This window comes from Diospyros lotus, chromosome 7, assembly GCF_014633365.1.
Source record: "Diospyros lotus cultivar Yz01 chromosome 7, ASM1463336v1, whole genome shotgun sequence".
In the NCBI taxonomy this organism is placed as follows: Eukaryota; Viridiplantae; Streptophyta; class Magnoliopsida; order Ericales; family Ebenaceae; genus Diospyros; species Diospyros lotus.
This window is the reverse complement of record NC_068344.1, coordinates 32,533,300-32,561,220: the sequence shown is the minus strand read 5'-3', so window position 1 is coordinate 32,561,220 and position 27,921 is coordinate 32,533,300. Positions and strand designations below refer to the sequence as shown.

The 27,921-nt window shown below is 37.4% G+C and overlaps 3 protein-coding genes across 3 annotated transcripts; 1 reads left to right on the top strand and 2 right to left on the bottom strand.

The window, feature by feature from the left end:
* Positions 1-3,557: 3,557 nt before the first annotated feature.
* LOC127805686 (calcium uptake protein, mitochondrial-like) lies at positions 3,558-7,901 on the bottom strand. The gene is made up of 8 exons (XM_052342441.1): positions 7,559-7,901; positions 5,871-5,938; positions 5,536-5,759; positions 5,306-5,389; positions 4,606-4,819; positions 4,224-4,520; positions 3,749-4,125; positions 3,558-3,654 (listed from the first exon to the last, which is right to left on the bottom strand). Exons 1-7 carry the CDS (start codon positions 7,899-7,901, stop codon positions 3,910-3,912), a joined length of 1,446 nt encoding a protein of 481 aa, XP_052198401.1. The 3' UTR covers positions 3,558-3,654; positions 3,749-3,909.
* A 993-nt stretch (positions 7,902-8,894) lies between these two features.
* Positions 8,895-10,053, top strand: LOC127805685 (uncharacterized). The gene has a single exon (XM_052342440.1). The coding sequence runs from the start codon at positions 9,292-9,294 to the stop codon at positions 10,051-10,053; it is 762 nt and encodes a 253-aa protein (XP_052198400.1). The 5' UTR covers positions 8,895-9,291.
* A 1,736-nt stretch (positions 10,054-11,789) lies between these two features.
* Positions 11,790-26,136, bottom strand: LOC127806595 (protein NUCLEAR FUSION DEFECTIVE 4-like). Its single transcript, XM_052343980.1, has 3 exons — positions 25,674-26,136; positions 12,907-13,802; positions 11,790-12,483 (listed from the first exon to the last, which is right to left on the bottom strand). Exons 1-3 carry the CDS (start codon positions 25,995-25,997, stop codon positions 12,018-12,020), a joined length of 1,686 nt encoding a protein of 561 aa, XP_052199940.1. The 5' UTR covers positions 25,998-26,136; the 3' UTR covers positions 11,790-12,017.
* Positions 26,137-27,921: the final 1,785 nt, after the last annotated feature.

The following is a 27,921-nucleotide window of genomic DNA, read 5'->3' as shown; positions in this document are numbered from 1 at the left end:
GATAAAAGGAAAGAGACTGGAAGGAGGTAGGGATCGAACTCTTTAATTCAAAAAATTGAGGGAATCATGATTTTTTCTAAAAATTTTCCTTGATTCAGTAATCTGACTTGAACATTGAAAAATAACCAGGGAAGCAAGTCCCCGCCTTCATTGCAAATGCTCTAGCAGAGGCAAAAGAGAGTAATCGGCCACCGTATTATAATACTCTCAATTTGCTTGAGATCAATTAGTTGAATTAAATGTTTGTAATTGATACGACAAACATCATTATTATCCACTCACTAAATAAAATATGTAATACCGAACAAACTGATTTTTGTACAATATAACGGAAACCGCTTTCTATTTTGAATAATAATATCCAATGCATGGATGCATGCACAAGTACTCAACCATCTCATGTAATGGTACAACAAATAAACATGATATAGAAAACTTTGTTATATTTTTTTATGGCTAATTTAATTATTCATCACTTTTAAGGTTTAATATGTTTTATGAGTCATGCTATTTGTACATCATTTATGTATATTTTAAATTACACAATATATATAAATGACATAAATATCTCTCGTTTCATTGCGTCTCAGCGCCTTAGGTGAGGGCATTTTAGACATTGAAACACCATTTTGTAGCTCAAATTATACACCATGATATATCAATAGTATTTTTCATGTTTTATTTTTTAACTATATTATAATATTATATATATTATTAATATTTTTATTTTCTTATTTACGGTAAAGGAAAGGCACATGGGCAACAAATGAAAGGGTAAATATATATGATGATATGAATTTAGATGAGTTCGGTAATTTATAAACATATACATAATAAATTTGGGTTGATGATTTTTCATATGTTTTTATATTAATTAATTTATTTTTCATTTCTTGAGGAATGGTTTAGAAATTTAGATGGATTTTGTAAACAAATGAAATAGTAATCATAATTATGGAGTTGTAAACTTTATTTATACTCTTCACATTAATTATGAAGTTATAATATATTTTTTTTTTAGTTAAAATTTTATTTTTGTTGATGACATGATTTTTTTTTCTTTTTTTGGAGATGATATGATTTTTTTATTATATAATTGTTGTTATAACTGAAAGTCTACTTACATGGAGCAACCAGTCAACCAAAAGTGAGATTTTTTTATTATGGTTGTAACTTAGGTGTTGAGAGAAAGATATTATTTATTATTATCCTAAGTTGAGAGCAACTATTTATTATTATTATCATTGTAAGGAATTGTATTGTAAATTATTTTTCTTTATTATTAGTTGGACAAACTTAAGGATTTCGGATGAGGTTTAAAATTTATATCTAATGGCGGATATTTTGATTTGAGGGAAAATCATAAAAATATTTCATTTTCAAGTTATCTAGAAGGTAACCGGCATCTCAAAATACTCAAGTTTGGATATGGGTTCAACCCGACTTGGCCCATTTCGCCAGAGTCACCCCAATCCCAAACTAGATCATCATTTGTTTAGGATGGCTCATGAGCTACACTTTGGCCATCCATATGACACAATTACGTCATCTCTTTTATGATAGTATGCCTTTTTAAAGGTACAAATTGCAAGAGATAATTAAATCATTTATGATGTATTAATTATTCATCTTTATCTCTTTGATTTGATCGTTAAAGGATATACTGAAGAACTAAACCCCACCAATGCAAATCGAGCATGGTTCAAATGTACTTAAAATTGAGGACTATTATTGGACACATCGAGGGTCAACGACAAATTTGGCGACTATCTACTCCAACCATCATCATTTGGCTGAGAAGGATTCATTTCAAGAATGTACAATATTTCAATGGCAGAGGGATGAAGAGGAAACCGGTAATGGTTCAATCGTTCAAGGCATTTACGTATAGATTACCAAGGAGCTCTTGGGAGCCTCATGAGCTTGGCAGCCTTTAGATGAAAAAAAGAGTAGTCATCCTCACAAAGCTCAAACAGGTCAATAAGTACCTAGGTCGTCTCCCTACAAAGGTGAATAACCTCCTCAATTAAAGGGGTGACTAAATCAGATGGTGAATTCTTTGGCCACCGTACGGGACAACCAAGAAAATATTAGGACTCTGCCCCTAGGGTATAGATTGAGCAGTAGGACAAACGATACACCAGTATTAATTCGGTGGGTCATAAGTTCGATTTTTACCTTGTGCAATGAGACGAAAGTTTACACCTGTGATTTAGCTCCCTTGACATAATTGAGAGCACAAGTACTTAAAACCTTACAAAAAGAGTCATCCCAATAAAATACTAGGGTTCCACTAAGTAATCTAAAAAAAAATCTAATCTCAAAGCTAGAGTTGCCAAAGCTCGAGGAGGAGCCCGGGTCAAAACTCGACCTTGCTTCACAACTTGAGTTCATCCTCTCTACATCTATTTGATTAGAGGACAGAAGAAAATAGGGCAAGAAAAGGCTTCACCAAGGACTCTAATTTGAGCATGAATAAGCAAGAGTGTTGAAGGCACAAATAAGAAATGATAGCCCTGGGGTCCAGAGCCCTTTCATAGGTGTCGAGGGGTGGTAAGCTAACATGAAAAAAAAATGCGAATAAGTGACATGGCATCATCTCAAACGTCCATCTCTCTGTCCAAGAAGGCGTGAATGAAGCAACCATCTTGTCAACAAATGAGTATGCAATAGAGCAATAAAATACTAGTGTATTGCTGGCATGAAGCTATGCGGCACCTCCTTGGCTACTCCTTGATCTGACTTTTGGAGCTCAGCTCAGGGAGTGGGGGAGGGGGGCAAGTGATAGTGAATATTTGGTCCTAGGAAAAATTATGAAAATATCCATTTTCTAAGTTACCAGGGGTGACACACGTCCCAACACACTCAAGTTTGGATATGGTTCAACCCAACTTGACTCGCGTCGCCAGATCCTAAAATTTGGTTGTCCACTTGGTACAATCAGGGTTATATAAAGGAACAAATTTCAAGAAATAGTTAAATCATTAATTACACATTATCACATATTAATTACTTAATTTTATTTGGGTTATCGAGTCATTCTTAATCGTCGAAAATTATATTAAGAGACTGAGCTCTGCCTTGCAAATCAAGCACGGTTCAGACGCGCTCAAGATCAAGGACTACTACGCACAGAACACATCCAGAGTCGAACAAAAATTGATAGTGATGAGCTCCAGCCATCATCAATTCTCCACTGAAGCACAAAGTCCAGGACAGTTAAACAAAACGTTGCCTTGGCGCACCCCATTTTCATTCCTAACAAATATACTACTAACTAATATTAAAATTGAATATGAGACACATACGATGAAATAAAGAAATATTTCTTTCCACAAGTAGCTAATTTTTAGTTCATTTGCAGAGGATTCCTCCTAGTGGACAAACAGTTGGTGAAGAGTTGCAAGTCTGGACCATTTGATATACCAAAAAAATAAAATCACATAAATTCTACAGATGGATAAACAATATTTATTAATCTCCCAAAAAATATTTTACAGAAAAATTTACTATAGAAAACAGTATATACAAACATACCCAAAAAAAAAAAAAAAGGACCAGCTGTACAGTCCCATTTTGGAGACAATGGCACTACACATAGAGCTGCAGTCTTACAGGCAAAATAATCATAGGTCACCACACTTGCCAATCAATCTGCAAATAAACATCTAATACAACTTAGAATAAACAATTACAGAAAACTATGAATCATCAGTAGAAGATTTAGTAATGGTTTAGAATATAATACCTTCATCAGTACAGATTAGTCGTCATATTTGAGGAGGTTCTCCAAATGGCATTCAGTTGAAGAGAAACCTAAGTTTGCTGCCGCACCATTGGTTGTCGTTCTCCAGAGTACAGAACCATGGAAGTATAAGCTTTTACCAAATCCAAGGCTCAAAAGATTACCTAAATTAACACCTTTGAATAAGAGCAGTTTTTTGTACAGTTCAACCAGCAAGATAACAACCCCCCGAAGCCCTCCTCCCGTTGAAAAGAGGCTGTCGCTTCGCGTCTTTGTAATACTCGTAGGAACTCATCCGAGCTCAAACTCCCATCGCGATTAGTGTCAAAGATGTAAAATATCAAATCGACCACATTATTTGTCAGAGAGATACCACAAGCCTAAAAACAATGCAGAAATGGGGTTCTGTTAGTATGATATGAGGGACAAAGCGCAAAAACTTGAGAAGAAGATCAATAGGACAGCAGAGTGAAAGTACATGATACGCAGCTCTTTGGAAATCTGGCTTTGTTAATAGCCCGTTTACTTTCCCATGGGCAAAGATTGCGAGGGACAAAGGCCTTAATCTTTTACGAAGTTCTGCAAAATTCTTGAATTCTTCAAAGGTGATGCGTATGTCTCTGAGCTGTTGTTCATCAGTTAATTCTTCAACCCGATCAAGAAACTTATCTATGTGATGCAGGTCGGCAGATGCAACCATGGACAGTGCAAAATCTTTTGCTGATATGGTTCCTTGCGACATGTAGTCATAATGAGCAAATTCCAAATGCAATATCTACAATAGTCATAGACCTTGATTGAGATAAAAGATAGATGCGAATCATTTCCTATACAGTATCAATGTAACTGCACAGACTTACTTCATCGTGCAAACCTCTCAAAAACTGGACAAACTTGCCATGTTCAAGGCATTCTGTGCCATCTTTGCCGAAGAAGTACTCAAGCAGACCCCCATTTTCTACAGAACTCGAAACTTTTAGCCCGATTCGCAGTCCATCTCTATGGCTTGCTCCTTGTCTGTTATGAGTTCGCATCAAGGCCATCACCTTCTTAAATTCCTCTTTGTCTATCTGTCTGCATATTCAGGTCATAAGTGAGAGCACCATAATCTACAAAATATACAAGCAGCAGGTGCCATCCTATGAGATTCAACAATTCATAAACCGTTTACAGGGTAGAAATAAATTAAAGAATCATATACTAGCTGGGGTCTAATAAACAAACAAATGAATTCACCTAGTGCCATTCTTATAAGATGTGATAATTCAAGATGTTATTCAATAATGTCGTCAACTATTCAAGCACACACACTTGGGCTACATTTGGATTAAGGTTTGGGGGAATTGAAGGATTTGGAAGGGATCATAGTTCTTTCTTATTTAATTTAATTAAGAAACACAAATGAAATAGATGAAAATAGCGAAACATGAAAGGATTCACTGACAGGAGTAAAAAAAAAAAAATGTAAAAAAACACCAAGTAGTGAAACTGATTTGGTAGACCACTGGATGAATATTAGATGCCATAGTAATATGACAAACATGCATGTGTCTGACCCACCCATTGTTGTCAATGTCGAACATTTTAAATGCCACAGAAAAGCTTGATTCTGGTATGCTGAGTAGCGTGACAAAAAAGATATATCTGTTACAGAAAAATTAAGCAAGAGGTCACTAAACTTAAGAATTGTAGTGGCTTGAGAAATCTATTCAAAGAGGTTCAGATGTGTAATAATACACCCCTTTTCTGGAGATGTTACAAGCAATCTTAAAGGCAGAGTTGCCACTCACTCAGCAAAGGATATAAGTCCATCATTGTTGGTATCAAAAAGCATAAAAAATTTTGAAGGAGCACAGCGTAATTCACCGGGAACTAACTCCCCTTTCAGATATCCCTCTCTAACATGATTCGATTCAGATGGAGGAAATACAGGGACGACTGCTCGCATCAAGTCTGCTGGAGTCATAAGTACCTCTCGGCTTGGAGTTTGGATTGACGCGAAGTACTCAAACACCTGAAACAACAAACAAATAACTTGTCATATGTAGTATACAGATCCAAAATGCAACTTCTTGTGTGTTTATAAATCAAAAAAAGTTGCTTAAAAGAAGAAAACCAAATGTACCTTCTCAGGAGGACTTTGCATTCTTATGCGTTTTTCATACTTGAAGAAAACTTTACGCCTGTATGCATCTGAAAATACAAACAATTAGACCGCAGTATAAGATTTAACATGCTGCAAATAGAGGGGTATAACAATTGAATGCATATGAGCAAAACCGAGAAAAGAAAGAAAGAGGAGCCCAAATGCAACCCATTAACTTTCCACTTCATACCTATTATGAAAATTATAACTTGAAGTTTGAAACTTCAATTTTCATCCAAATCAAATGTCCATTTCAGCCTTTTGTGCATAAACTCACATGCTTGCTGCATGGATCATTAAATTAGGTAGCAATTTTGAACTCTTTCAAACAGTTGCAAAGAAACTGACCAAAATGACATTATAATAAAATCTTTTATCCTTGGTTAGCAAAAAATAAAATAAAATCTAAAATTCAAATCAAATTATGTATTTCTAATCAATTGCCTGATAAACCATCATCAAATTCTAGAATTTGAAATCCTACCAAAACACAAAAGCAACCACTAACCCCTCCAGGAAAAAATAAAAGGCATCTTTAGTTCAAGAGTAGGAGTTATGAGATTATCGTTTTTACTTTTTAAATGCAGTTTTACTCTTAATGTGAAAAAATAATGTTTTTACAACTAGAATCCATAACTTTTCAGTTACGAAAGAGTGATCTTACTACTAACAAGGGCCTAAAAAGATCTCTCTCTCTCTCTCTTACAAATAAGAATAAAAAAATAAATAAAAGGAAATAGAAAACAAAATGTGGATTGGCAATTTAAACCTTCTTCCAGTATGAATTATAAAGGATAGTTAAAGAAAACACTTGAGATGGTCAAAAACTAATTCACTCATTAAAATGATTTTTTTCATAAAATGGAGAGTTTTATACACTAAAGAGGCCCTTTTTTATTCAACTTTTATGGGTTTAACATTTTTGTAAGTGGCAATATAAATTACCAATAACAATTTGTTTCAGTGTACCATTTTGGATATATCAATTATTTTTCACAAACAAATACTTAGATTTACTTAATCTCACAATGAATGAATACGTGTTAGTGGAATTAAAATGTAAGAATTTTGCTGAAATAAGTTGGAAAATAATTTAATTTGACATCAAAGAATAGGAGCTGGTGCTTACAATTTATTTGCGGAAACATCAAACTAATGACACCTAATTACCGAACAAATTTACTGACTTAATTCCGTGATCCTACCAAGTCATTGCCATTGCTATAACATGATACCAATGTCCCCAATTTAACCACAAATATGTACTACAATACCAATTTGGGTGTCAGCGACGCAAAGCACCATGAATATATGTATCTACACATATATATAACATTATTCTATGAAGGTGGTATCCAAGTGGTTAATGGTCACTTTGACTATTTCTTATGATTTGGTGGTATCTTGACCATACAAACCACGAGTTTAAAAGGGTGGGGACTTAAGATGCTACCCATAAAACTTTAGCAAGGTGGTTTACTCATAAATAATAAATAATTAAGTGTTCAGACTAAATTTTTGTATAAGCAATCTTAAGACTCACCCCATAGACAATAGATGTATATATACACATTATATATATATATATATTTATACGTATGTGTAAGTGTGCATATATATGCATACACATTACAAATAAAACCACTGTCTTCGTAACCATTGATTACCTCCAAATAAAAACTTGGGTTTCTTCCCAGTCTCCGAATTCTCCCCCAACTCATCGGCAAAGGACAAGAAAGAAGCAAGATCAGAAGCAGCAGACCCGAAATACAGCCCTAAGCCCGCCCCGACAACGACGAACCCTGAAGACAGCAATCTCACAAGCAGCGACTCCAAATTCGACCGTCCCCTCTTATTCTCGCCGTGGCCGGACCCGCAAAACGATCTCGACGATGCTGAAGATGAGCCGTCCGATTGGGTGAAGATCGAGCGGGCGGTATAGCGACAAGGTGCCGCAGCGGCACGACGGATCGACAGCGAGGATGATCTGAGCAGTGCCCAAGAATGCATAGTATTAAGAAGATTTTGATAGCATTGATTTAGAGAAGAATTGACATCGATTTGTGGCGCGAATACATATAGACTGTGTTACAGGGATAGGCGCGAGAAGCTGAAGATTGGGGGGTCGTACGGATTTGTTTGAACGAGAACAACGGTGGGGTCGGATATCTTCCCAACGGTCTCCTTGAAGTTAGCTTGTCCACCGGACTAAATTGTGTACTGAAAATTTTAAGTGTTATTATTATTATTACTATAATTAATATAAAAATAGCAAAGTGTTTTATAAATATAAAATTATTAGTTTAATATTTTTCTATATAAATATATTATTTTCCTTATAAGAGTGTCAAATGTAATGACAGTAGAGTGGAAGTTGTTGGGGCACCAAATTTGTTTTAGTAGTACTTTTCATTTAAAAGTAAAATGAAATTCAACCATCAAAATAACAAATGTGTATCTAGCGACAAATTTGCTTCATGGCATAGCAACAGTTTGGCACTCTCTGCCTTTTCCATGACCTAACAATACGGTTTGAATTTTGTTTGTTAATAAATCATATCACTGCGTTACATGCTTTGTGTATAAAACAATTGCATTTGTATAATATTACTTTAAAGATATGAAAACAGTTTCGTTTGCAGAAGCCAGAAGAAGTAGTGTATACAAATAAGGCTTTTCCTATCCTCCTAACTGCACTAAAGACCCAATTCATAACGATATTCTTGCAAATGGCCCAAAAAACTAATTTGGGTATAATTTACCCTTTATAATATTACATAAAATGGAAAACCGGTTCAATTAATGAGAATTTTAAGGGGACAATTGTTTTCGTATTTACTTCCCTGGAGACTGTTAGTTGGCATGCGTAAATAGGTTCAGCTGAATGGCAAGTCCTTGGCTTCCAAGATCATTGATGCAGTCTTAACTGCAATTAAATGAGTGAGTAGTAATCCCCCCCAACCTCCCTTCTATTGCTATTTCAAGTTTTTCAACTTCAACATCAATTATGGGCAAGTACAATAATTTTGTCTAATGCCTTCACAACAGCCAACAGTTCCATGGAAAGGAAGCAAATATTTCTGCCAAAATCGGAATGGAGTTTCCCAAATGATTGAAAAACATTTGGCCTTCTTAGTTCAAAACTCCGAATTGATGAAACTTCTTTTCTGAAGCAGCAGTTGGGATTTAGAGCACAAGTTATGGAATTGGTTGAGGGGGTGTTGGAAAAAATTAAAGGTGGTAGCCTACAAGCTAAATTAAGTACACACCTAACAATTTCGCCACACTTGCAATCCATTTAGAGGGCACCTACAAGTTTTCTGCTTCATTTTCATTTGCATTTGCATTGTTTCTACCATTCCATTTACAGAACAGAGAGGGAAGCAAGACGAACCTCCAAATGCTGAAATCAGATCATCGGGTTGCCATGGACTGGTACAACTGGTTGTCGAAAACTGCACTCGAACGCTCGCTTGTGTATGAGTATGGCCTCCTCTTCACCCGGAATGAGCTCGAACAGGAAGATGTTGCAGCCTTCAACCATGAGTTTCTCCAGAGCATGGGCATATCTGTGGCCAAACACAGGCTGGAGATCCTCAAGCTTGCCAGGAAGGAGGTTGGGGAAAACCCACAAAGCATTTCAAGGCTCTTGCTAGCAATCAAGCAGGCCAAGAAGGGCTTCAGCAAGTGGGTCTTTCGGGGTCAGTCGGCTGGCAGAGCCATGTCAGATTTGGCCCCTTTCCGGGCGCATTGGACCGGAGCATTGAGGAAGTACAAGAGTTCCAAGGAGTTCAGCAATGAGAAGGTGGCGATCACTAACAGGAGGACACTAAAATCTGGCCCATTGGACAGTACAGTGCAGGGGAGTTTGATGGTCACAGCAGGGAGGAGCCTGCAGAGTGTATCGGGGCCACTGGACCGAGACCTGCAAGAGAGGATGACGTCCATAAACAGAAGCCCAACGGCATCAGTGCCTCCGGGTGGAAGGGTACTGCAGGAGAGGTTCTTGATTGCTAACAAGCATCAAGATGAAGCCTGGCATTTGGATGAGAGGTGTTTAAGCCCCAAGCTCAATGGCTTTCATGGCAAAGGAAAGATGATTGCTGGTAAGGAAATTCAGCCCCTCTGGTCTATAATGTTTCAGGATATGAAACCCACATGAGTGAGAACACTCTCAAATGCTCGATCAGGTGTCAACAAGCAACATCAGATTAATTAAGGTCCACATTTGCAAGATTACTAGGTTTTGAAGAACTCTTCTGTGCAAGAAAAACCACAATAAAAAGGGGGCAGCTATACTAAGAGTGTGCTAAAATTAATAAATTTCCTAGTCTTTTCTGTGCATTATGCATCTTTTTCCTCTTAATGTTCTTTTGGGTCTGATAGTGCAAGAATAATGTAGTTCTAAAATTCAAGTATATCAACCTTTTTGTCTCCACTTCTACGTTTCCAATGGTCAGAGCAGAGGAAAATGTGAGAGATTGAACATTAATTTCCTAATTGCTTTAAGGTTATAATCACTTGAGAGCTACATCTTAGCTCACAAAACCTTCACCATTTTCTTTCCATTTAACAAATTATGCAAGCCAAGAAAGAGCAAAAGTTAACTTGGAGGTTCTGAACTTTTATAGTCCTCTCATAGATCAAATATGATCAGGATTCCCCCATTTGGAACCATAACCCTAATTCAACTCAACTTAGCATTTCTCAGCTACTTAGGTCAGCAATCATCTAAATAGTAGGATTGTTTGGGAGAGATGTATATGTATATGCATATGCATATCTATCAAGATGATTCAGTGCTTCATATCACATTCTGAACAAGAAGATCATGCCTGCCCTACATCACATATATACATATAAGACTGACGAGCTTGGTTGTGCATTTGAAAGAGAAGAATTGAAATGCATAAACAATCAAGAGCTCAAAAAGGCTCTCCTGTCTGTTTCACCTCTTTTGCAGCAGCAAAGGAGAACACTCACTAATGCATACAAACAACTGCTCTTATGACTTCAACTAATATCCAGATTAGAACAAATTTCAAATTATCCAATTCCATGCTTTCCCTAATTGAAAATCTACAATCATGAAAAATAAATAAATGGCTATAATTGGATCAAATTGTTACTATTCTTATATTCATTCAAGGTACTAGCTTGTGACCAGTGCAGTAGCTTCAATTTAAAAAAAAAAGTCAACAGTCCCCAGTGCAGGATCTGAGGTGAAAAAAAAAAAAAAAATCTAAAGTTCCTCAGTCTCCATAACTTCGGAATTTAACCTACTTTTACCCTCCTACAATATACAGAACTCTATTTTTCCTAGATATTAGTTTTATTATAGGCATTTCATGCTCAACCAAACCTCACCCTTTTGCTTCAAGACCTTGGTTGGCCTACAACAGAATTTAATCTATCAGTTTGAATTTTATATTTTAGTTTTCCTCCTTTCTTTCTTTCTCTCTCATCCACTTCCCGATTGGTTATTCTAGACTGAGATAAAAAAATGTCCACAGATAAAATCCATGGTGGCAGTCAAAATAAGACATCAGATTAGTGGTAGGTTAAACATTATATTTCAGCAGGAGCTTCAGTTGCTAAAACATTTCAAGGTTCAATTTCTTATACCAACTTGTGTTCTGAGTAGATAAATTTTGCCTGTGGTTTATTATTCTAATTCGATGTTTTTGTCTCAAATATTCATATACCTAAAAGTCGTAGAAGTTTCAACCACTGGTTCAACATCTTGCTAAATGCATAATGCTCTTTCATTTGGAGTCTTCATTGAAATGAATCCAAAGCATCCGAAATATAATGCAATGAGCAAATATATAAAAGCAAATGAGTTCCATCCAAATATATAATTTTATATATTAAGCAGCATTCACGAGCAATGATTAGTAATATCAGGAAGAATGCTCATATACCACATAGATAGCGTCAGAAGAAGGTTCATATGCACAAATTAGAAACAAGATGTGCAATGATTTGACAATGTGGGGCTTGTAAATACATTTAATTGGTTGAAGTTAATGGAGAAAGTGCCTACTGAGGCTCAAGTAACAAGATACAATGCACTCTATTTGATTTCTTTCCGAAAGCATCTTCATGCTACACTTCATTCTACGCTCAATGACTTGAACTTTGAGGCAGCCTGAAGGAGCCCCCAGCATAAAGCATTTCATAAACAGGCTTGATTCTCTTCGTCAGAACTATACTAAGGATGGCGCCAATAGCACAGTTACCAGCCAAAACAAGGAAGGTGAGCCTAAAGCAATTTGGACCCAAGCAAGAAATGGCATGCTGCTTAGTTGCCTCTTTATCATATATAAAACCAGCAAGGAGACCAGAGAAAAGGAGAGCACCAAGAGGATTCCCGAGCGACATGAAATTAAAAATTATACCAAAATGCTTCAGTCCAAAAAGCTCAGAAGCAGTTGGGACCATTGTAGAAAATTGCACACCGTAGCAGATGCCTAGTACTGCAGTTGCAACATAGAGTGTACCATCCAGAGCAGATGCAAACAAAAAGTATGTAAATATCATAATCGTTTGAGTGAATGCCATCCAGATTGTCCTCGGGATTGTTTTTGACCTGCAAATAATGTGAGATCCATGCAAATTAAACAAATTCTTTGGAGGAGCAACGTGAAATATATGACACTGAATGTTTTTGTGTGTCCTGTACATGGTAAATAGAGAATTGATGCCTAGTAAGATGTGAATGTCATGCAATTTTGTGGGAAAACACAAGTTTTAACATCCAAATGCCTAGAAATAGTATATAAAAGATTCTAACAAAGCATTAGAATTGTTAAAGATTTAGAAATGCAAGAGGGATCATGGCCCAAATGTGAGATATGTTTCTAGCAATCCTAACAATTTAATCAACATACAGTTTTCCTCATAAAATTAATTCTGGAAAAGGTCAAACAATTGGAAGATGAGGATATAAATCATGCATTTGGAGCTTTCACTTTAATTAGAATTCACGGACAAAAAATTAGCGGTGTATTACCTGACAAAATGTTCAGAAACTGCACCACCACTGAGACGACCAACAAAATTGCAGAAGCTGAACAGAGATAGCAGGACTGTAGTATCATGCACACCTTGAGCTATTCCTATCTGAGCCAAGTTGTTGAGGACAGTAACCCCAGAACCAACACCAGTAAAGTAAACCAAGAATAGAAGCCAGAAATCAGCCTTGACTAAAGCTTCACGAAACTTGAAATCCTCCCCTCTTCTGGGACGCCTTTTTCTCTTTACTGCACCCTCCCCCTCAGCTAGAAGCATATCCACATCTGATGCACTATCACCCTCATGAAAACTTCCAAGATTTGATGTCGATGCAGATGGTGTGAGCAATGGTTCTGTTTTATCTGCATTTTGTTGGCCTGTGGAACCAACCACTTGACCAAGTTTCCCGAACTTACTGAGACTCGAGGGGTAAAATGTCATCTTTACTGGGATAGCAAGTGGAGCCATGAGAAGTAGTACCATTACGACAAGAAAAGTGTAGGAAATGGAAGGACTTAAAGAAAGAAAGTGACCCAATACTGTGGTTGTGAGAAGATATAGGCCAAGGACAACACTAGCAGCTTGGATAAAAAGGAAATGTCCATGCTCTGCGGAGTCTTCCCCGGATGCAGGAGTACAAGGTCTGACAAAATACATCAATATGATACAGAGAATTGGGATCCCAAACGTGAGAAACATCAAGAGCTTGGAAGAGGAATTATGAAGCATGATGCCAAAAATTTCAGTATACACAGCAGCAGCGAGCCCTCCATAACCTTTGAGAATACCTGCTACAGTACCCCGACTGAGGGGGAAGTTTCTCATGTTCGTTACGAGAACAGCTGTCGAGAGCCAAGCATTGCTATTGGTGGCAATGCAAAGCGCAATCCATAACTGCCATGGAATAAAAACTTTATCAGTTGTTAACTAAAAAATTAGGGTTCAGGAACCTGGCTGCTAAATATATTCATTAGATAATCACCATGACAAGAGGTCAAACCATGTTAGATGCAGAGACTGCTGCATGTAGAGTGTGTAATAACACTTGAACGTTGGGCACCATCTCCCTTGTTTAAAACAGAAAAAAAAAAAAAAAAAAAGACGAAGAAAAAAGATAACCAAAAGCTCCTAAAATTGCAATTTGGCATATTTTCTTTCCTTAAATGCCTAGTATTCTATAAAGTCCTCAACTGAAATTTACTGTCATCCACAGAGAAATTGGGTGGACTACCCCAAACCCTAAATGTCTAGATGGCATTTTTTTTTCCTCATTCGCATCTGGCTGGTGATGGGTTCAAGTTGTTGTAACGACCCGTTAATGGGTCTAGGAGTTTATTAATATTTTATTTATGGGAATTGAAAATTTTTCCCTATTAAAGTAAATGGGAGAAATATTTTTATGTGGCAAAATATATGTAAGTGAATTATGTGTTTAATTTAATGGATTGGGCTTGAGCCCAATTGCAAAATTGTGTTTTAAATTAAATGAAAGTGGTGGGTTAGAGAAATCCCATAGGCCTAAAATGAATTGGGCTTTTAAAATTGGGTTTGAGGCCAAGTGTAGCCATGTTGTGATTTACGTGAAGTGAAGTTGTATAGCCCATTGGGGCCTATGATGAAAATGGGCCATTCTTTTTAATTGGGCCATTGAAATGGGCTTTGGGCCCACGTGTATGAAATGGTATGTATTAATGAGTAATGAAATAAATGGGAAAATAAAGAAAAATAGCAAAAGTCAAAAAATGAGCATGCTTTATGAATAAAGGTGAGGGCAAAAAAGGGGATTTGCATAATTGGTTGATAAAGAAATGAAAATGTAGCAAAATCCCAAATGGGCCTTTGATATTTTGTGTAGTGTGTGTTGTGTAGAGGGGCAAAATGGGAAGATGAAGTTGGGGTAGATGGAGTTGGCATGAAAGCCACTCATCTCCCATTCCTCTTCCATTCTTCTTCTTCTTCTTCCCCTCTCTTTCCTTGGTTCACTCGACAGATTCTTCATCATCTTCATCTTCATCTTCTCTTTTTCTTCAATTAAGTGTGGTAGAATCAAGCTCAAGGTGGGGAGATTTAGAGCTCTTGGAGTGCTTTTCTTCCCTTGGTTTTTCATCAAAAAGGCAAGCATCCATCTTCTCTCCTTCTATCTTTTAATGCAAGACTATGTCCTCATGTGTAACCCAGTTGTATTTTCGTATCTCTAAATGGTGTTTAAAAAGTTGAGTTAAATGAGTTATTTTTCATGTTTTCCTAAAGTTTGTGGGTCTCCTTCAATGGCTTCATTGAGTCTCGTTCTTGGTCTCTATGGTGCTTGTTTTCCCCATCTTTATTTCATGGAATGGCAACTTGGGGGTTAGGGGATTAGCCATGGGTGGTTTTGGGGTGTTTTGTGTTCATTTCGTGCATTTCGGGTTGTGTTGAGTCGACTTGTTTGTGTATTAAGTCGACTCAACCGAAACTGGTTTCTTTTGGTCGTTTTTCCCCATTTTCAACCAAGTCAACTCATCTAGGAGGTCAAGTCGACTCGGCCCAAGTCGACTCAATTTCGGGCAAGTCGACACGGCTCAAGTCGACTCGGTCGTGACTTGATTGCATTGCGCGTGCTTCGCTATTTTGGCCATAACTTTTGATGTAGAAGTCGGAATTGCAATCCGTTTCAAGCGTCATAAACTAGATTTGAGAGCTTCAATTTGATATATAATATCATATATTTTGGGTTTTATTTGAGTTGGTTAAGACTTTCCCAATCCAAGTTAAGCATGATTGTTAAGACAAGTTGTTATTCAATGGATGGGCATTTTCTTTTCGTGATGGAACCTATTTAACTGATTGAATTTCTTGTCATAACCATATTGAATCCACTTAACCAATTGGGTATGCAAGTTAAGTCGAGAGGACTTTAGAAGTGATAATGTGATTACATGTGTGCTTGAGTTAAATTATGAAGTGACCTAGTAATGCCCTAAAAGATCTTTCATGATAGGAAAGAACCTTCCAAGAAGAAAATTCATCCATAAAACACTAAGGATGTTATCCACAATGTCTTATGATTTTGAATTGGATGCATGATGGTGGGGTCGTGTCATACATGAAATACGTTAAGCATGGCATGGTAATTACCATTGGGCACTCATACTATAAACAAGGGCATGTATGTATTATATATATAGCCATGGGTACACACTACGTGAAAAGGGCTTGCATGTATTATGGTGTTCACTCATGATGTGGCATGTACTTGAAGTTGCATATGCATGCTTGATATTATAATTTGCGCCACTCTTATTATTTTGGTGGGGCAGCTACATTTGCGTGTGTGAAAAAAGAGTACCCTACGAGCGTCTGACGCGGGTGAGATGGCCATTAACTCGGTAGGCGTGCTTAAGCCAAGATTGGCTAGTGGAATTTTGATATATGTGCATATATATATATGTATGTATCTGCATGGATGTGGTGACTTATTGAGCTATTGTGATGCATGTGTATTACATCCCTTGTAAATTGTGACATGAGTATGAAACGATTCTATAAAGGCATGGCATTCAGTTGAATGATGAGTATCTTTCATGATATATGCATACATGCATGGTAGCGGCGGCCTTAGGAGCCACGTGGGTTTCACTATTATGAATACATGTGCATGATGATGCAATAAGTGCATAACACACTGACGACCATGGCTTGAAGAAAGGAAATTGGTGTCTATGTGTGGGATGCATGATGTGGTACATGTGGTTAGAGGGGCCTTGTGTGCCAATTTGTTATTATATATGGGCATGGTTACATTATGGAAATTTAAAATGTGTCTTGATAAATCATAAAGCAATTGTTTTCTTTAAGGATGTGTTGATGAAATGTAATGAATTATAATTTCTATGAGATTATTGTTGTCAAGTGTAGAAGGCATGAACCCAGTCAATATTTATATATCGGGTAATGATTTTCTTTTAGCTCCAAATTGTTCGTGCCTTTATATATGGACCTGTTGATACTTCTCTTTTGCTATATGCTTGCTAAACCTTATGGCTCACCCTTACTTCTTTTATCATTCTAGGAAAGTGGAATATGATTATTTAGGGCGAGTTCTGGATAGATGTGTACAGAGATGTCCCGGCCTCAAAGATCCATAGGTGTAGTTTGAGGGTATGAGTAAAGGGCTTCATGATGTATCCAAAGTTAGTACCCTTGTATATTTTAAAATGTATGGGTTGTAAACCCGAGCTTATAATGTAAAGAATGATATATAATATTTATTTTTGCTCCTATTGATAGCGAGCAAATACAGAAATGAAAAGAATTTTTAGCAAATTTTGAGTGATATTTATATCTGTATCCATTTTGAATGAACCATCTCTCAGACTTCCTATCCTAGCGAGTAATCCAGGAGCAGACCCTGACAGCTTGGTATCAGAGCAAATGTTGGGACGACAGGAGTCTCTGTACACATAGGAATGTCAGGTAGAATTAGGACTATGTTTAGTAGTCCGAAATCGAGAAGTTGAATTAAAGTGATAATTTTAAATAATTGGTTACATAGTAAATGGGTGCTTGTAAAGAAACCGTCGAATTGAGGCCGAGGAAAGAGTACCCTGTTACTTGCATTGTCGCCCCGTGAAAATTTACCAGGGATGTATGCTAGGATATTGAGCGAGTTGAGAAGCAACATGAGAAAATGGCGAGAGAAGCTTAGATAGAGGTCTGTTGGTTGGGGGCTAAATTATGTTGAGTTTTGGAAGGCGTTTGAATGGAGACCATTGTCCCACAAGGATTGGGGGATAAGGACCTATCAGTCTACTAAGATGGTGTGAGGGAGCACACTGGAGGCACAATAGGAGGTAAGGATCACCTGCTTAGCTCAAAGTGCCTTTAAGTTAGTGGACATAAGGATGAGAAAGCTACCCAAGTTTGGAGAGGCCAACGTGTGGAGACCCAATATGCATTGGTTGGTACCCAGATTAGGGATTGCCCTATGATAGTGTAAATGGTTTATGCAATTGTAAGCGTCAGAAATGAACGAAGGTTAGGGCAAGTGGTCTCAAGAGGAGTCTACTATTTTGGTGACCGAGCGGTACATAATTGGAAGGGCTACCCTCGAAGCCTAGATGTATTGGATGTTGGATTAGATGCAATTTGTTCTCGGTGTTGGTAAGAGGGCCACCGATACCAACACTTTTGCGATGTTGCCACAATATGGGGTATAGAGGCCGAGAGGTCAGAAATAGAGATTGGATCAAAGGCTGCGGAGCCAGATGTAAGGAGCAGTTTCCCTATTAGTATTGTCTCGAGTTTAGTGTTGTGCTACGGTTGAAGAACCCCATGGGCAGGGGAGGATAATTGTGATGATAGCAGTTGGAGCAGGAAGGGATTGATACCCTTTAAGACAGTCTCACTCTGTGAGAGATGAGTACGTAATGGTGTGTCGTATTTTTACAATATTTGGTGTGATGAAGGTAAGTTGTATCCCTATTCCTAAGGAGTTGTGGATTTCTGGTGCACGAGGATGCCAAGGATGGACATGATGGGTGGTGAATAATTAGTGGATACAAAGTTGGGGCACACCATTGGAAGTTCTTTGGTGGGAAAGGCCACATCCTGTGCCGTGAGAAACGAGAAGGGCACTGTATAGCCCCTAAGTATATGGTTGTACTAATGGGGAGGAAAAAATATGGATTTAAGTTGGAGTTCTATGAGAGGCACGTGTATTACCTGCCTGAAATTTCTAGTTTGATTTTAGTATGATCGTGTGCACAGAGAATTAGAGGAAAAAGAAAGAATAAGAGCTACTGTATGAATGCACGCGTATGTATATATGTAAAACCTAGACTAGGTTAAATCATATAAAAATGTAATGTGATTCGTTGGTTAGCGGGGAGCTAAGGGAAAGAAGGTGAGAGCCTATTTCAGCATAGCAGCTATTGATCGATGGTAAGGAGTTGTCGACCGGTCGCAAACGGTTGCCCGTTTCCTTTCATCTGTCGACAATGTTTTTGCTAAGTGTGGTTTTCTAAAACCATTAAAATAGGAATGCGGTCAATAGATAAATATATGTACGTATAGTCAAGTTTGATGTGTGGTATTATTATATATTAATAGTACTTAGATGATCATGCATCAATTCATAAAGAGAGGAAGAAATATGGTAGTGTAAGGACATGCACAGATGGTGGTGCCAGGAATAAGTGACCATGACAGATAAGAACCCCGCCGTAAGAGGATGATTGTTGGGATAGTTGTTGAGGCAAGGCATTATCTAAGAGTGTCATATGGTTTAGAAGGTATCAGTGAATGGTGAGACGGGGAAATAAGTCATCTCAAAATCGATATTATAGTTCATCAATAATATGGGGATATACTCGCCGAGTAAGGAGACTCACCAGGAGTATTTAAGGGTTATTTTAACCAAGTCAGGAAATCGCAAGATGTATGCTATGAGTAGCAAATGTGAATTTTTGCTTGAAAGAAATAGTCTCTTTGTGGATCTTGCCCAGGGTTTGAGCGGTAGAGAAGTGATCACTATGTATAATCGTTGCAGATATAAGGAGTCTCTTAGACAACAAGGTGTGTCATAGGTTGTTAAGGAGAGATTTTGAGCATCATTGCTCCGTTGTCTTGAATGATTTGGAAAAAGGGGGTTGAACTTATCGGGAAAGACCCTCGATAGGAAGGTTTGTAGAACCTGAACGTCGAATGGCATGGGATTTGGTATTGGCCACGTCTGTGAGCCTAAAGGACGCTTGGCATTATGTCTTGGGGTCCAGGTTGAAATCTAGGGTTGTATTTCGTCCGCAGCTGTCAGGCGGATAGTGAGGATTATTCCGACATTGGAGAATATGCTGGGAGTGTGCGTAAGGAAGTTCCATGGTGGTTGGAATGATTATTTACAATTGGTATAAGTTACCTACAATAGTAGTTACCGTAACTCTAGCATTGGAAAAGCTGCCTTATGGGGCATTTTGTATAGCAAGACATGTAAGTCACCTATGTGTTGAGAGGAGGTTGGATATCGGACATTGGTGGGACCCAAAGCTGTGGAGCAATCATCGGAAAAAAAAAGGGTCCAAACCATTAGGGCCCATTTAAAGGCGGCCCAGGAGAGGCAAAGGAATTACTCGGATCGGAGACGACGTGACTTGAAGTTGTCATTAAAGATCGTTCATGATAGAGGACGATGCCCAGGATGGGTGTATGCTGAAGTGTGACTTCAGGGAAGTTTAGTTCCTCCTACATTGATTATTTGGGATTTTGGAGTGAAATGGATCTTTGGCATATGAGTTAGCCATGTTTGGCCAATGTGCATAAGATGTTTTGTGTGTCAAGGATAAGGAAATTGTGTTTGGTCCTCAGTATATGGTCAACTATTAGACCATGAAGGTCGGGAACGAGGTGTCTTATGAGAAAATGTCGTTGTGCATTACAAAAGGAAAGTGTTGAGGAGTCAGGTGATTCCGTATGTATCGGTTTAGTGCTAGTATCCCCATCCAGGAGAGGCTACTTGGGAGTTGAGATGAGGCATCTCCTTCCCAATTGTGCATATAACTAGGTCCGAATGTGAAGGACCAAATTCTTTGAAGGGATGGAGAAATTGTAACGACCCGTTAATGGGTCTAGGAGTTTATTAATATTTTATTTATGGGAATTGAAAATTTTGCCCTATTAAAGTAAATGGGAGAAATATTTTTATGTGGCAAAATATATGTAAGTGAATTATGTGTTTAATTTAATGGATTGGACTTGAGCCCAATTGCAAAATTGTGTTTTAAATTAAATGAAAGTGGTCAGTTAGAGAAATCCCATGGGCCTAAACTGAATTGGGTTTTTAAAATTGGGTTGAGGCCAAGTGTAGCCTTGTTGTGATTTACGTGAAGTGAAGTTGTATAGCCCATTGGGGCCTATGATGAAAATGGGCCATTCTTTTTAATTGGGCCATTGAAATGGGCTTTGGGCCCACGTGTATGAAATGGTATGTATTAATGAGTAATGAAATAAATGGGAAAATAAAGAAAAATGGCAAAAGTCAAAAAATTAGCATGCTTTATGAATAAAGGTGAGGGCAAAAAGGGGGATTTGCATAATTGGTTGATAAAGAAATGAAAATGTAGCAAAATCCCAAATGGGCCTTTGATATTTTGTGTAGTGTGTATTGTGTAGAGGGGCAAAATGGGAAGATGAAGTGGGGGTAGATGGAGTTGGCGTGAAAGCCACTCCTCTCCCATTCCTCTTCCTTTCTTCTTCTTCCTCTCTCTTTCCTTGGTTCACTCGGCAAATTCTTCATCATCTTCATCTTTGTCTTCTTCTTCTCTTTTTCTTCCATTAAGTGTGGTAGAATCAAACTCAAGGTGGGGAGATTTAAAGCTCTTGGAGTGCTTTTCTTCCCTTGGTTTTACGTCAAAAAGGCAAGCATCCATCTTCTCTCCTTCTATCTTTTAATGCAAGACTATGTCCTCATGTGTAACCCAGTTGTATTTTCGTATCTCTAAATGGTGTTTAAAAAGTTTGAGTTAAATGAGTTATTTTCCATGTTTTCCTAAAGTTTGTGGGTCTCCTTCAATGGCTTCATTGAGTCTTGTTCTTGGTCTCTATGGGGCTTGTTTTCCCCATCTTTATTTCATGGAATGGCAACTTGGGGGTTAAGGGATTAGCCATGGGTGGTTTTTGGGTGTTTTGTGTTCATTTCGTGCATTTCGGATTGCATCGAGTTAACTTGTTTGTGGGTTAAGTCCACTTGACCGAAACCGGTTTCTTTTGGTCGTTTTTCCCCGTTTTTAGTCAAGTTGACTAGGCACAAGTTGACTCAGTTTCGGGCAAGTCGACTCGGCTCAAGTCAACTTGACCGCGACTTGACTGGACTGCGCGTGCTTCGCTATTTTGGCTATATCTTTTGATGTAGAAGTTGGAATTGCAATCTGTTTGAAGCGTCATACACTAGACTTCGAGGGATTCGATTTGATATATAATATCATATATTTTGGGTTTTATTTGAGTTGGTTAAGGTTTTCCCAATCCAAGTTAAGTATTATTGTTAAGACAAGTTGTTATTCAATGGATGGGCATTTTCTTTTCGTGATGGAACCTATTTAACTTATTGAATTTCTTGTCATAACCATGTTGAATCCACTTAACCAATTGGGTATGCAAGTTAAGTCGAGAAGACTTTAGAAGTGATAATGTGATTACATGTGTGCTTGAGTTAAATTATGAAGTGACCTAGTAATGCCCTAAAAGATCTTTCATGATAGAAAAGAGCCTTCCAAGAAGAAAATTCATCCATAAAACACTGAGGATGTTATCCACAATATGTCTTATGATTTTGAATTGGATGCATGATGGTGGGGTCGTGTCATACATGAAATACGTTAAGCATGGCATGGTAATTACTATTGGGAACTCATAGTATAAAGAAGGGCATGCATGTATTATATATATAGCCATAGGTACACATTACGTGAAAAGGGTTTGCATGTATTATGGTATTCACTCATGATGTGGCATGTACTTGAAGTTGCATATACATGCTTGACATTATAATTTGCACCACTATTATTATTTTGGCAGGGCAAGTACGTCTGCGTGTGTGGAAAAAGGGTACTCTACGAGCGCCTGACGCTGGTGAGGTGGCCATTAACTCAATAGGCGTGCTCAAGCCAAGATTGGCTAGTGGAATTTTGATATATGTGCATATATATGTGTGTAATCTGCATAGATGTGGTGATTTATTGAGCTATTGTGATGCATTCGTATTGCATCAATTCCCTTGTAAATTGTAACATGAGTATGAAACGATTCTATAAAGGCATGGCATTTAGTTGAATGATGAGTATCTTTCATGATATATGCATACATGCATGGTAGTGGCGACCTTGGGAGCCACGTGGGTTTCACTATTATAGATGCATGTGCATGATGATGGAGTGAGTGCATAGCACATTGATGACCGTGGCTTGAAGAGAGGGAAATTGGTGTCTATGTATGGGATGCATGATGTGGTACATGTGGTTAGAGGGGCCTTGTGTGTCAATTTGTTATATATGGGCATGGTTACATTATGGAAATTTAAAATGTGTCTTGATAAATCATAAAGCAATTGTTTTCTTTAAGGATGTGTTGATGAAATGTAATGAATTATAATTTCTGTGAGGTTATTGTTGTCAAGTGTAGAAGGCATAAACCCAGTCAATGTTTATATATCGGGTAATGATTTTCTTTTGACTTCGAATTATTCATGCCTTCATATAAGGACCTGATGATGCTTCCCTTTTGCTATATGTTTGTTGAGCCTTGTGGCTCACCCTTACTTCTTTTATCATTCCAGAAAAATGGAAGATAATTATTTGGGGCGAGTTCTGGATAAATGTGTACAGAGATGTCACAACATCAAAGATCCATAAGTGTAGTTTGAGGGTATGAGTAAAGGGCTTCATGATGTATCCTAAAGTTAATGCCCTTGTATATTTTAAAATGCATGGGTTGTAAACCCAAGCTTATAATGTAAATAATGATGTATAATATTTATTTTGGCTCCTATTGATAGCAAGCAAATACGGGAATGAAAAGAATTTTTAGTAAATTTTGAGTAATATTTGTATCTGTATCCATTTTGAATGGACCTTCTCTCAGACTTCCTATGGTAATCCGGGAGTGGGCCCTAACAGTTGTGGAAACAACTTTTTTGAAAAACAAGAGGATGGCCATGTAGAAAAATGACTCTCTCCCAACTCTCACAAAGCAAAGAGCCACATGAACCAAGAATGCCCCTAGAGGAACTAACTTTTATTCACCTATGTTAATTTATGAACTATGTCTTTGGAACCTTACAAACAAGTTCACATGAAAGAATGGTCTGATTTTTTCAGGTGCTTAAGCATTCTTTAGCAGAATCAGTAATCCAGTATATTTGGTTCATTTATAACTTTGTCACCTGACATCCATTATTGTAAGAAGACAAAATCTCTCTTTCAACATAAGAAGTTGCTCAAAGATATTTTTAAAAAAAGGCAGGTTTATTCATGGCATAATTGGATGAACTTCATGAATTAACCTTGCATGTTGTTAGGATCGAATCACGCAAACTAAGAACATAAACAGAAATCAAAAGAGAAAAATAATGAGAACAAAAATTAACATGGTTTGGCTTAACAAGATATGCACACAATCCCATCACAAGGGGAAAATCCACTAATCTAACATCATGACTTTAGATAACTAGTCATTCCACCCACCAAGACTCCAGTCAGATGATACACAACCACAATAATGTAGATATATCTCTCCACAGATTATTTACTTATAGGCTCCAAATCACAATCATAGTGGGATTAGGTTTCCCCAACCTATTTCAATCCCCTAATTGGAATTATCTTCTGATAAGAAGTATTTGAGAGACCTTCTCTGGCACGGAAGCATATTTTTGCCCCTAAAATTTTACGTTTTTTCCTTGTAGAACCCTAAACTTTTCGTGGTTCTATATGTGCCCATAAACCATGCAAAATAACTCATTTAAACACCTCAGCAGCAAGTGATACGCACGAGCGCTAACACGACAGTTTTCTAGTATCTCCTCAGCTCCCTCTCTCTCTCTAACGACATCTCCTCAGCTCTTCTCTCTCTAACGACATCTCCTCAGGTCCCCCTCTCTCTTTGGTGTCTCCTCAATACCCTCTCTCTCTCCGGCTGTGTCTCTTCTCTCTTCGGCATCTCATGCGTCTCCTTCGGTTGTGCCTACTCTAGCATCTCATCTCTCTCTCCGACGACTCCTCAACTCCCTCTATCTCTCCAGCTACATCACCTCAGATTCGGCAGCATCTCTGATCTCCCTCTCTCTATCTAGTTGCATCTCCTCAGCTCCCTCTCTCTCTCCTCATTGCTAGAAAACTATCACGTCAGCGCGCGTGTGCATCATTTGCTAGCCAGGACCACAAAAAGTTTAGGATTCCACAAGAAGAAAAAAAAAAGTAAAAGTTTAGGGAACAAAAATATGCTTTTGGCCAACCTTTTCTCCATCACATTAATCTTATCAGATAAGATGACACGATCCCAATCAAATTAGAATTTGAAGAGCTATCCCCAACACATGTTTCATAAGCTTTTGAAATAAATGACTTCTCAAAGCTTGTACATGCAAATCGTCCAATGTTTCCACAAGACTTTTAAAATTCCATATCCTTCCAAATAACCAAAAAAAAAAAAACAAACAAACAAACAAAATCCAACTTCCAAAAGGATTTTCAAGCTCACGTACCAAAAGAACAAAATTGGCTAATTCCATAGCCATTTTTTAACCTTAAAAATAGCCGTAAGTTCCGTTTTCCCACCCAATGAATCAACAATCACTATGTTTCAGTACATCCAACCAGAAAAGGAAGATCCACAAGCATCCAAACACCTAATAGCAGTAATCACTTAGACCCATTTCGTGCCCCCAAAAACATAGTCCCCAAAATAAGCAACTCAAAAGTCGCAAAATTCATTTTCTTCATCAAATTTAAGCTCAATCCCTTCTTCCAAAGCACATAAAGATCAACCTACTCTTCTTGCTGCCTATCAAAATCTTAAATTAATTCATTATAAACCGGAAAACTTCTAATTACTCCATCAAACACAGAACAAATCCATTTTTCAACCCCAAAGGATCCTTCAAGATCAGCAACAACCAAACCATCAAAAGGTATGCGAAAGCTCAGAATTTTAGGCCATGGACATATACGCAACTATGTATGCACGTGAAAATTACGACATCTGAGTTCAGATATATATTGTAATTAGAGGCGAATTTACCAGCCAAAAGGGCAAGGACTCAACGGTACGGCTGACGGCGAGCCAGAGGACGCCATAGCCGAAGAAACAAGCGACGGCGCCGATCAGGAGAACCACCCAGGGGGGGAACTTGTTGCAGGCGATGCCAGGGAGGATTCCGACGTTCTCGCCGACGTCGTTAGCGACGCCGAGAAAGGTGAGCTGGCGCTGGTTGAAACCTAGAACGGATTTGAGGGAATGGGAGTAGAGAGGGAAGTTGTAGGCATTTCCAGAGGCTATCTGGAGCCAAACCGCAGCTCCGAGGCCCACCCATGGCGGCCTCGTGCCCACTTTGAGCGTCACCATTGTTGGGTTCTTCTTCTTCTTCTCTTCGGCTTCAAGAGAGTACCAGTTCCTGCTATTAGTAGTTGTTCAGACCACTGTAGGGACGGGGAGAGAGATAAGTGGAAGATCTGGGCACTTCGTTTAGATTAATGTTTTTTTTTGGTGGAAATTGGGAACTTCAAGGAATGCGGCTTGACATGGCGCCGACCAAAACTTTTGGGCACGAAGCTCCATGGGTGGGGGCACACGGTTAAAAAACATATAATGACGGTTCTGTCCATATTCACGTCCTAATTTATCGATCCATCATGTAAAAAGATAATAATATTTTTGTTCTGATTTCCATTGACCAACTCAATGTAAAAATATTATATCTTTTTATATGATCCTTTGATCACATTGCCTATCAATCTTGATAATAAAAAATAATAATATTTTTTTGAAATTTTTATTAGATAATAAAAAAATATAAACGTTAATAATAATTATATTTTTTATTACTCAATAAAAAGATATTATTTCCATCTCTATGCTAAATGGATAGCATTACTCTAATTTTATAGTCATTAAATTAGGTCATTTTATGATTTATAATATTAAATAACAGTGGTCTTAAATCTTTCCAAGTGAACTTATAAAAAAAATAAAATTATATTCAATTATTATATATAATTTATGGTGTTATTACTTTAATTTAATAAATTTATAGTTACGTGAGCCATCACAAACTAAAAGAAAGATAGGAAAGAATATGTTTTTAAAGTACAAATCAAGTGATTGAGTGATGATAAATTAAAATTTATATCAATAATTTATAAATTTAATTTTTTATCATCTAATAAAAAATTTATCTATAATTTATTTTCTTTATCAAAGTTAAAAGAATATCAATGGTGAAGAATTGTGTAAGGATCAGGAAAGAAGATTAGTTTATTATATTAAAACGAAGTGTAAGCTATAGAGATATTATCGTAGGACTACTTGTCGGTCCTAAATCATGCCGGGACACACCAGAAGATGCTAGAGATCCCTTAAGTCAGCTTCGATGTGACATTTTGGACCACAGGGCATCCTTTAGTCCTGGCTACAATCTCGCCCTTTTTGTATTTTGCGGGTTCCCTTCCCTACTACCGGTCAAATAGTGTAAAATGGTCATTAAAAAATTATAATATCTTAATCTAAATTACATGTGAGTTGAGAAGCATCTTTCTTTCAACCTTTCAATTTTGAGTTTAGGGATCTCTTGGATATGAGAAAGCTGCTTTATATATTTATTTTAGACCTTTGGTGGGGGTGCAAACTTCCACTGTGGGAAAAGAGGAAAAAAGTATTCTTGAAAATATTTTTTACATAACAAATTATTTTTATTTTTGGTATTTTTCATATTGTAAAATATTTTAAAAAATTACTTATAAATAAATATATTTTTTTTTGTTTATGAATCATGAACATTCATATACCTATGCGAATGTATATATATGTGTATGCAAAAGCACGTACAGAGGCGAATGTAGAGGGGAAAGCCCGTGCTAGTCCCAAGTAAACAATAATATTATATATATATATATATAAAAGTCCAGACTCTCAATTAAATATTAATATAGCCCAGCTGAGGACTCCTCTACTTCGGCCCTGAGCATGTGTATGTATTTATATGTGCACATGTATGTGTAATTGGATGTGTGCATGTGTATGTATGTACAAGTGATTATGTTAAGGAAAATAATTAAATCTACCTCACCAGCGTCTTGGCAAAAAGTCCATCAAGATTAATTGACCACATATCCAGTTAAAACTTCAAATACTGGCAGAGAGTAAGACCTTAAACTAAGCATATCTTCAAAAAAATATAACATAAAGTAGAATAAGAAAACCTAATTCAAGTAAAAGATAAGACACTAAAATATTCTTCAAGCAAGATAAGTATAGTTATTATTCATCTATC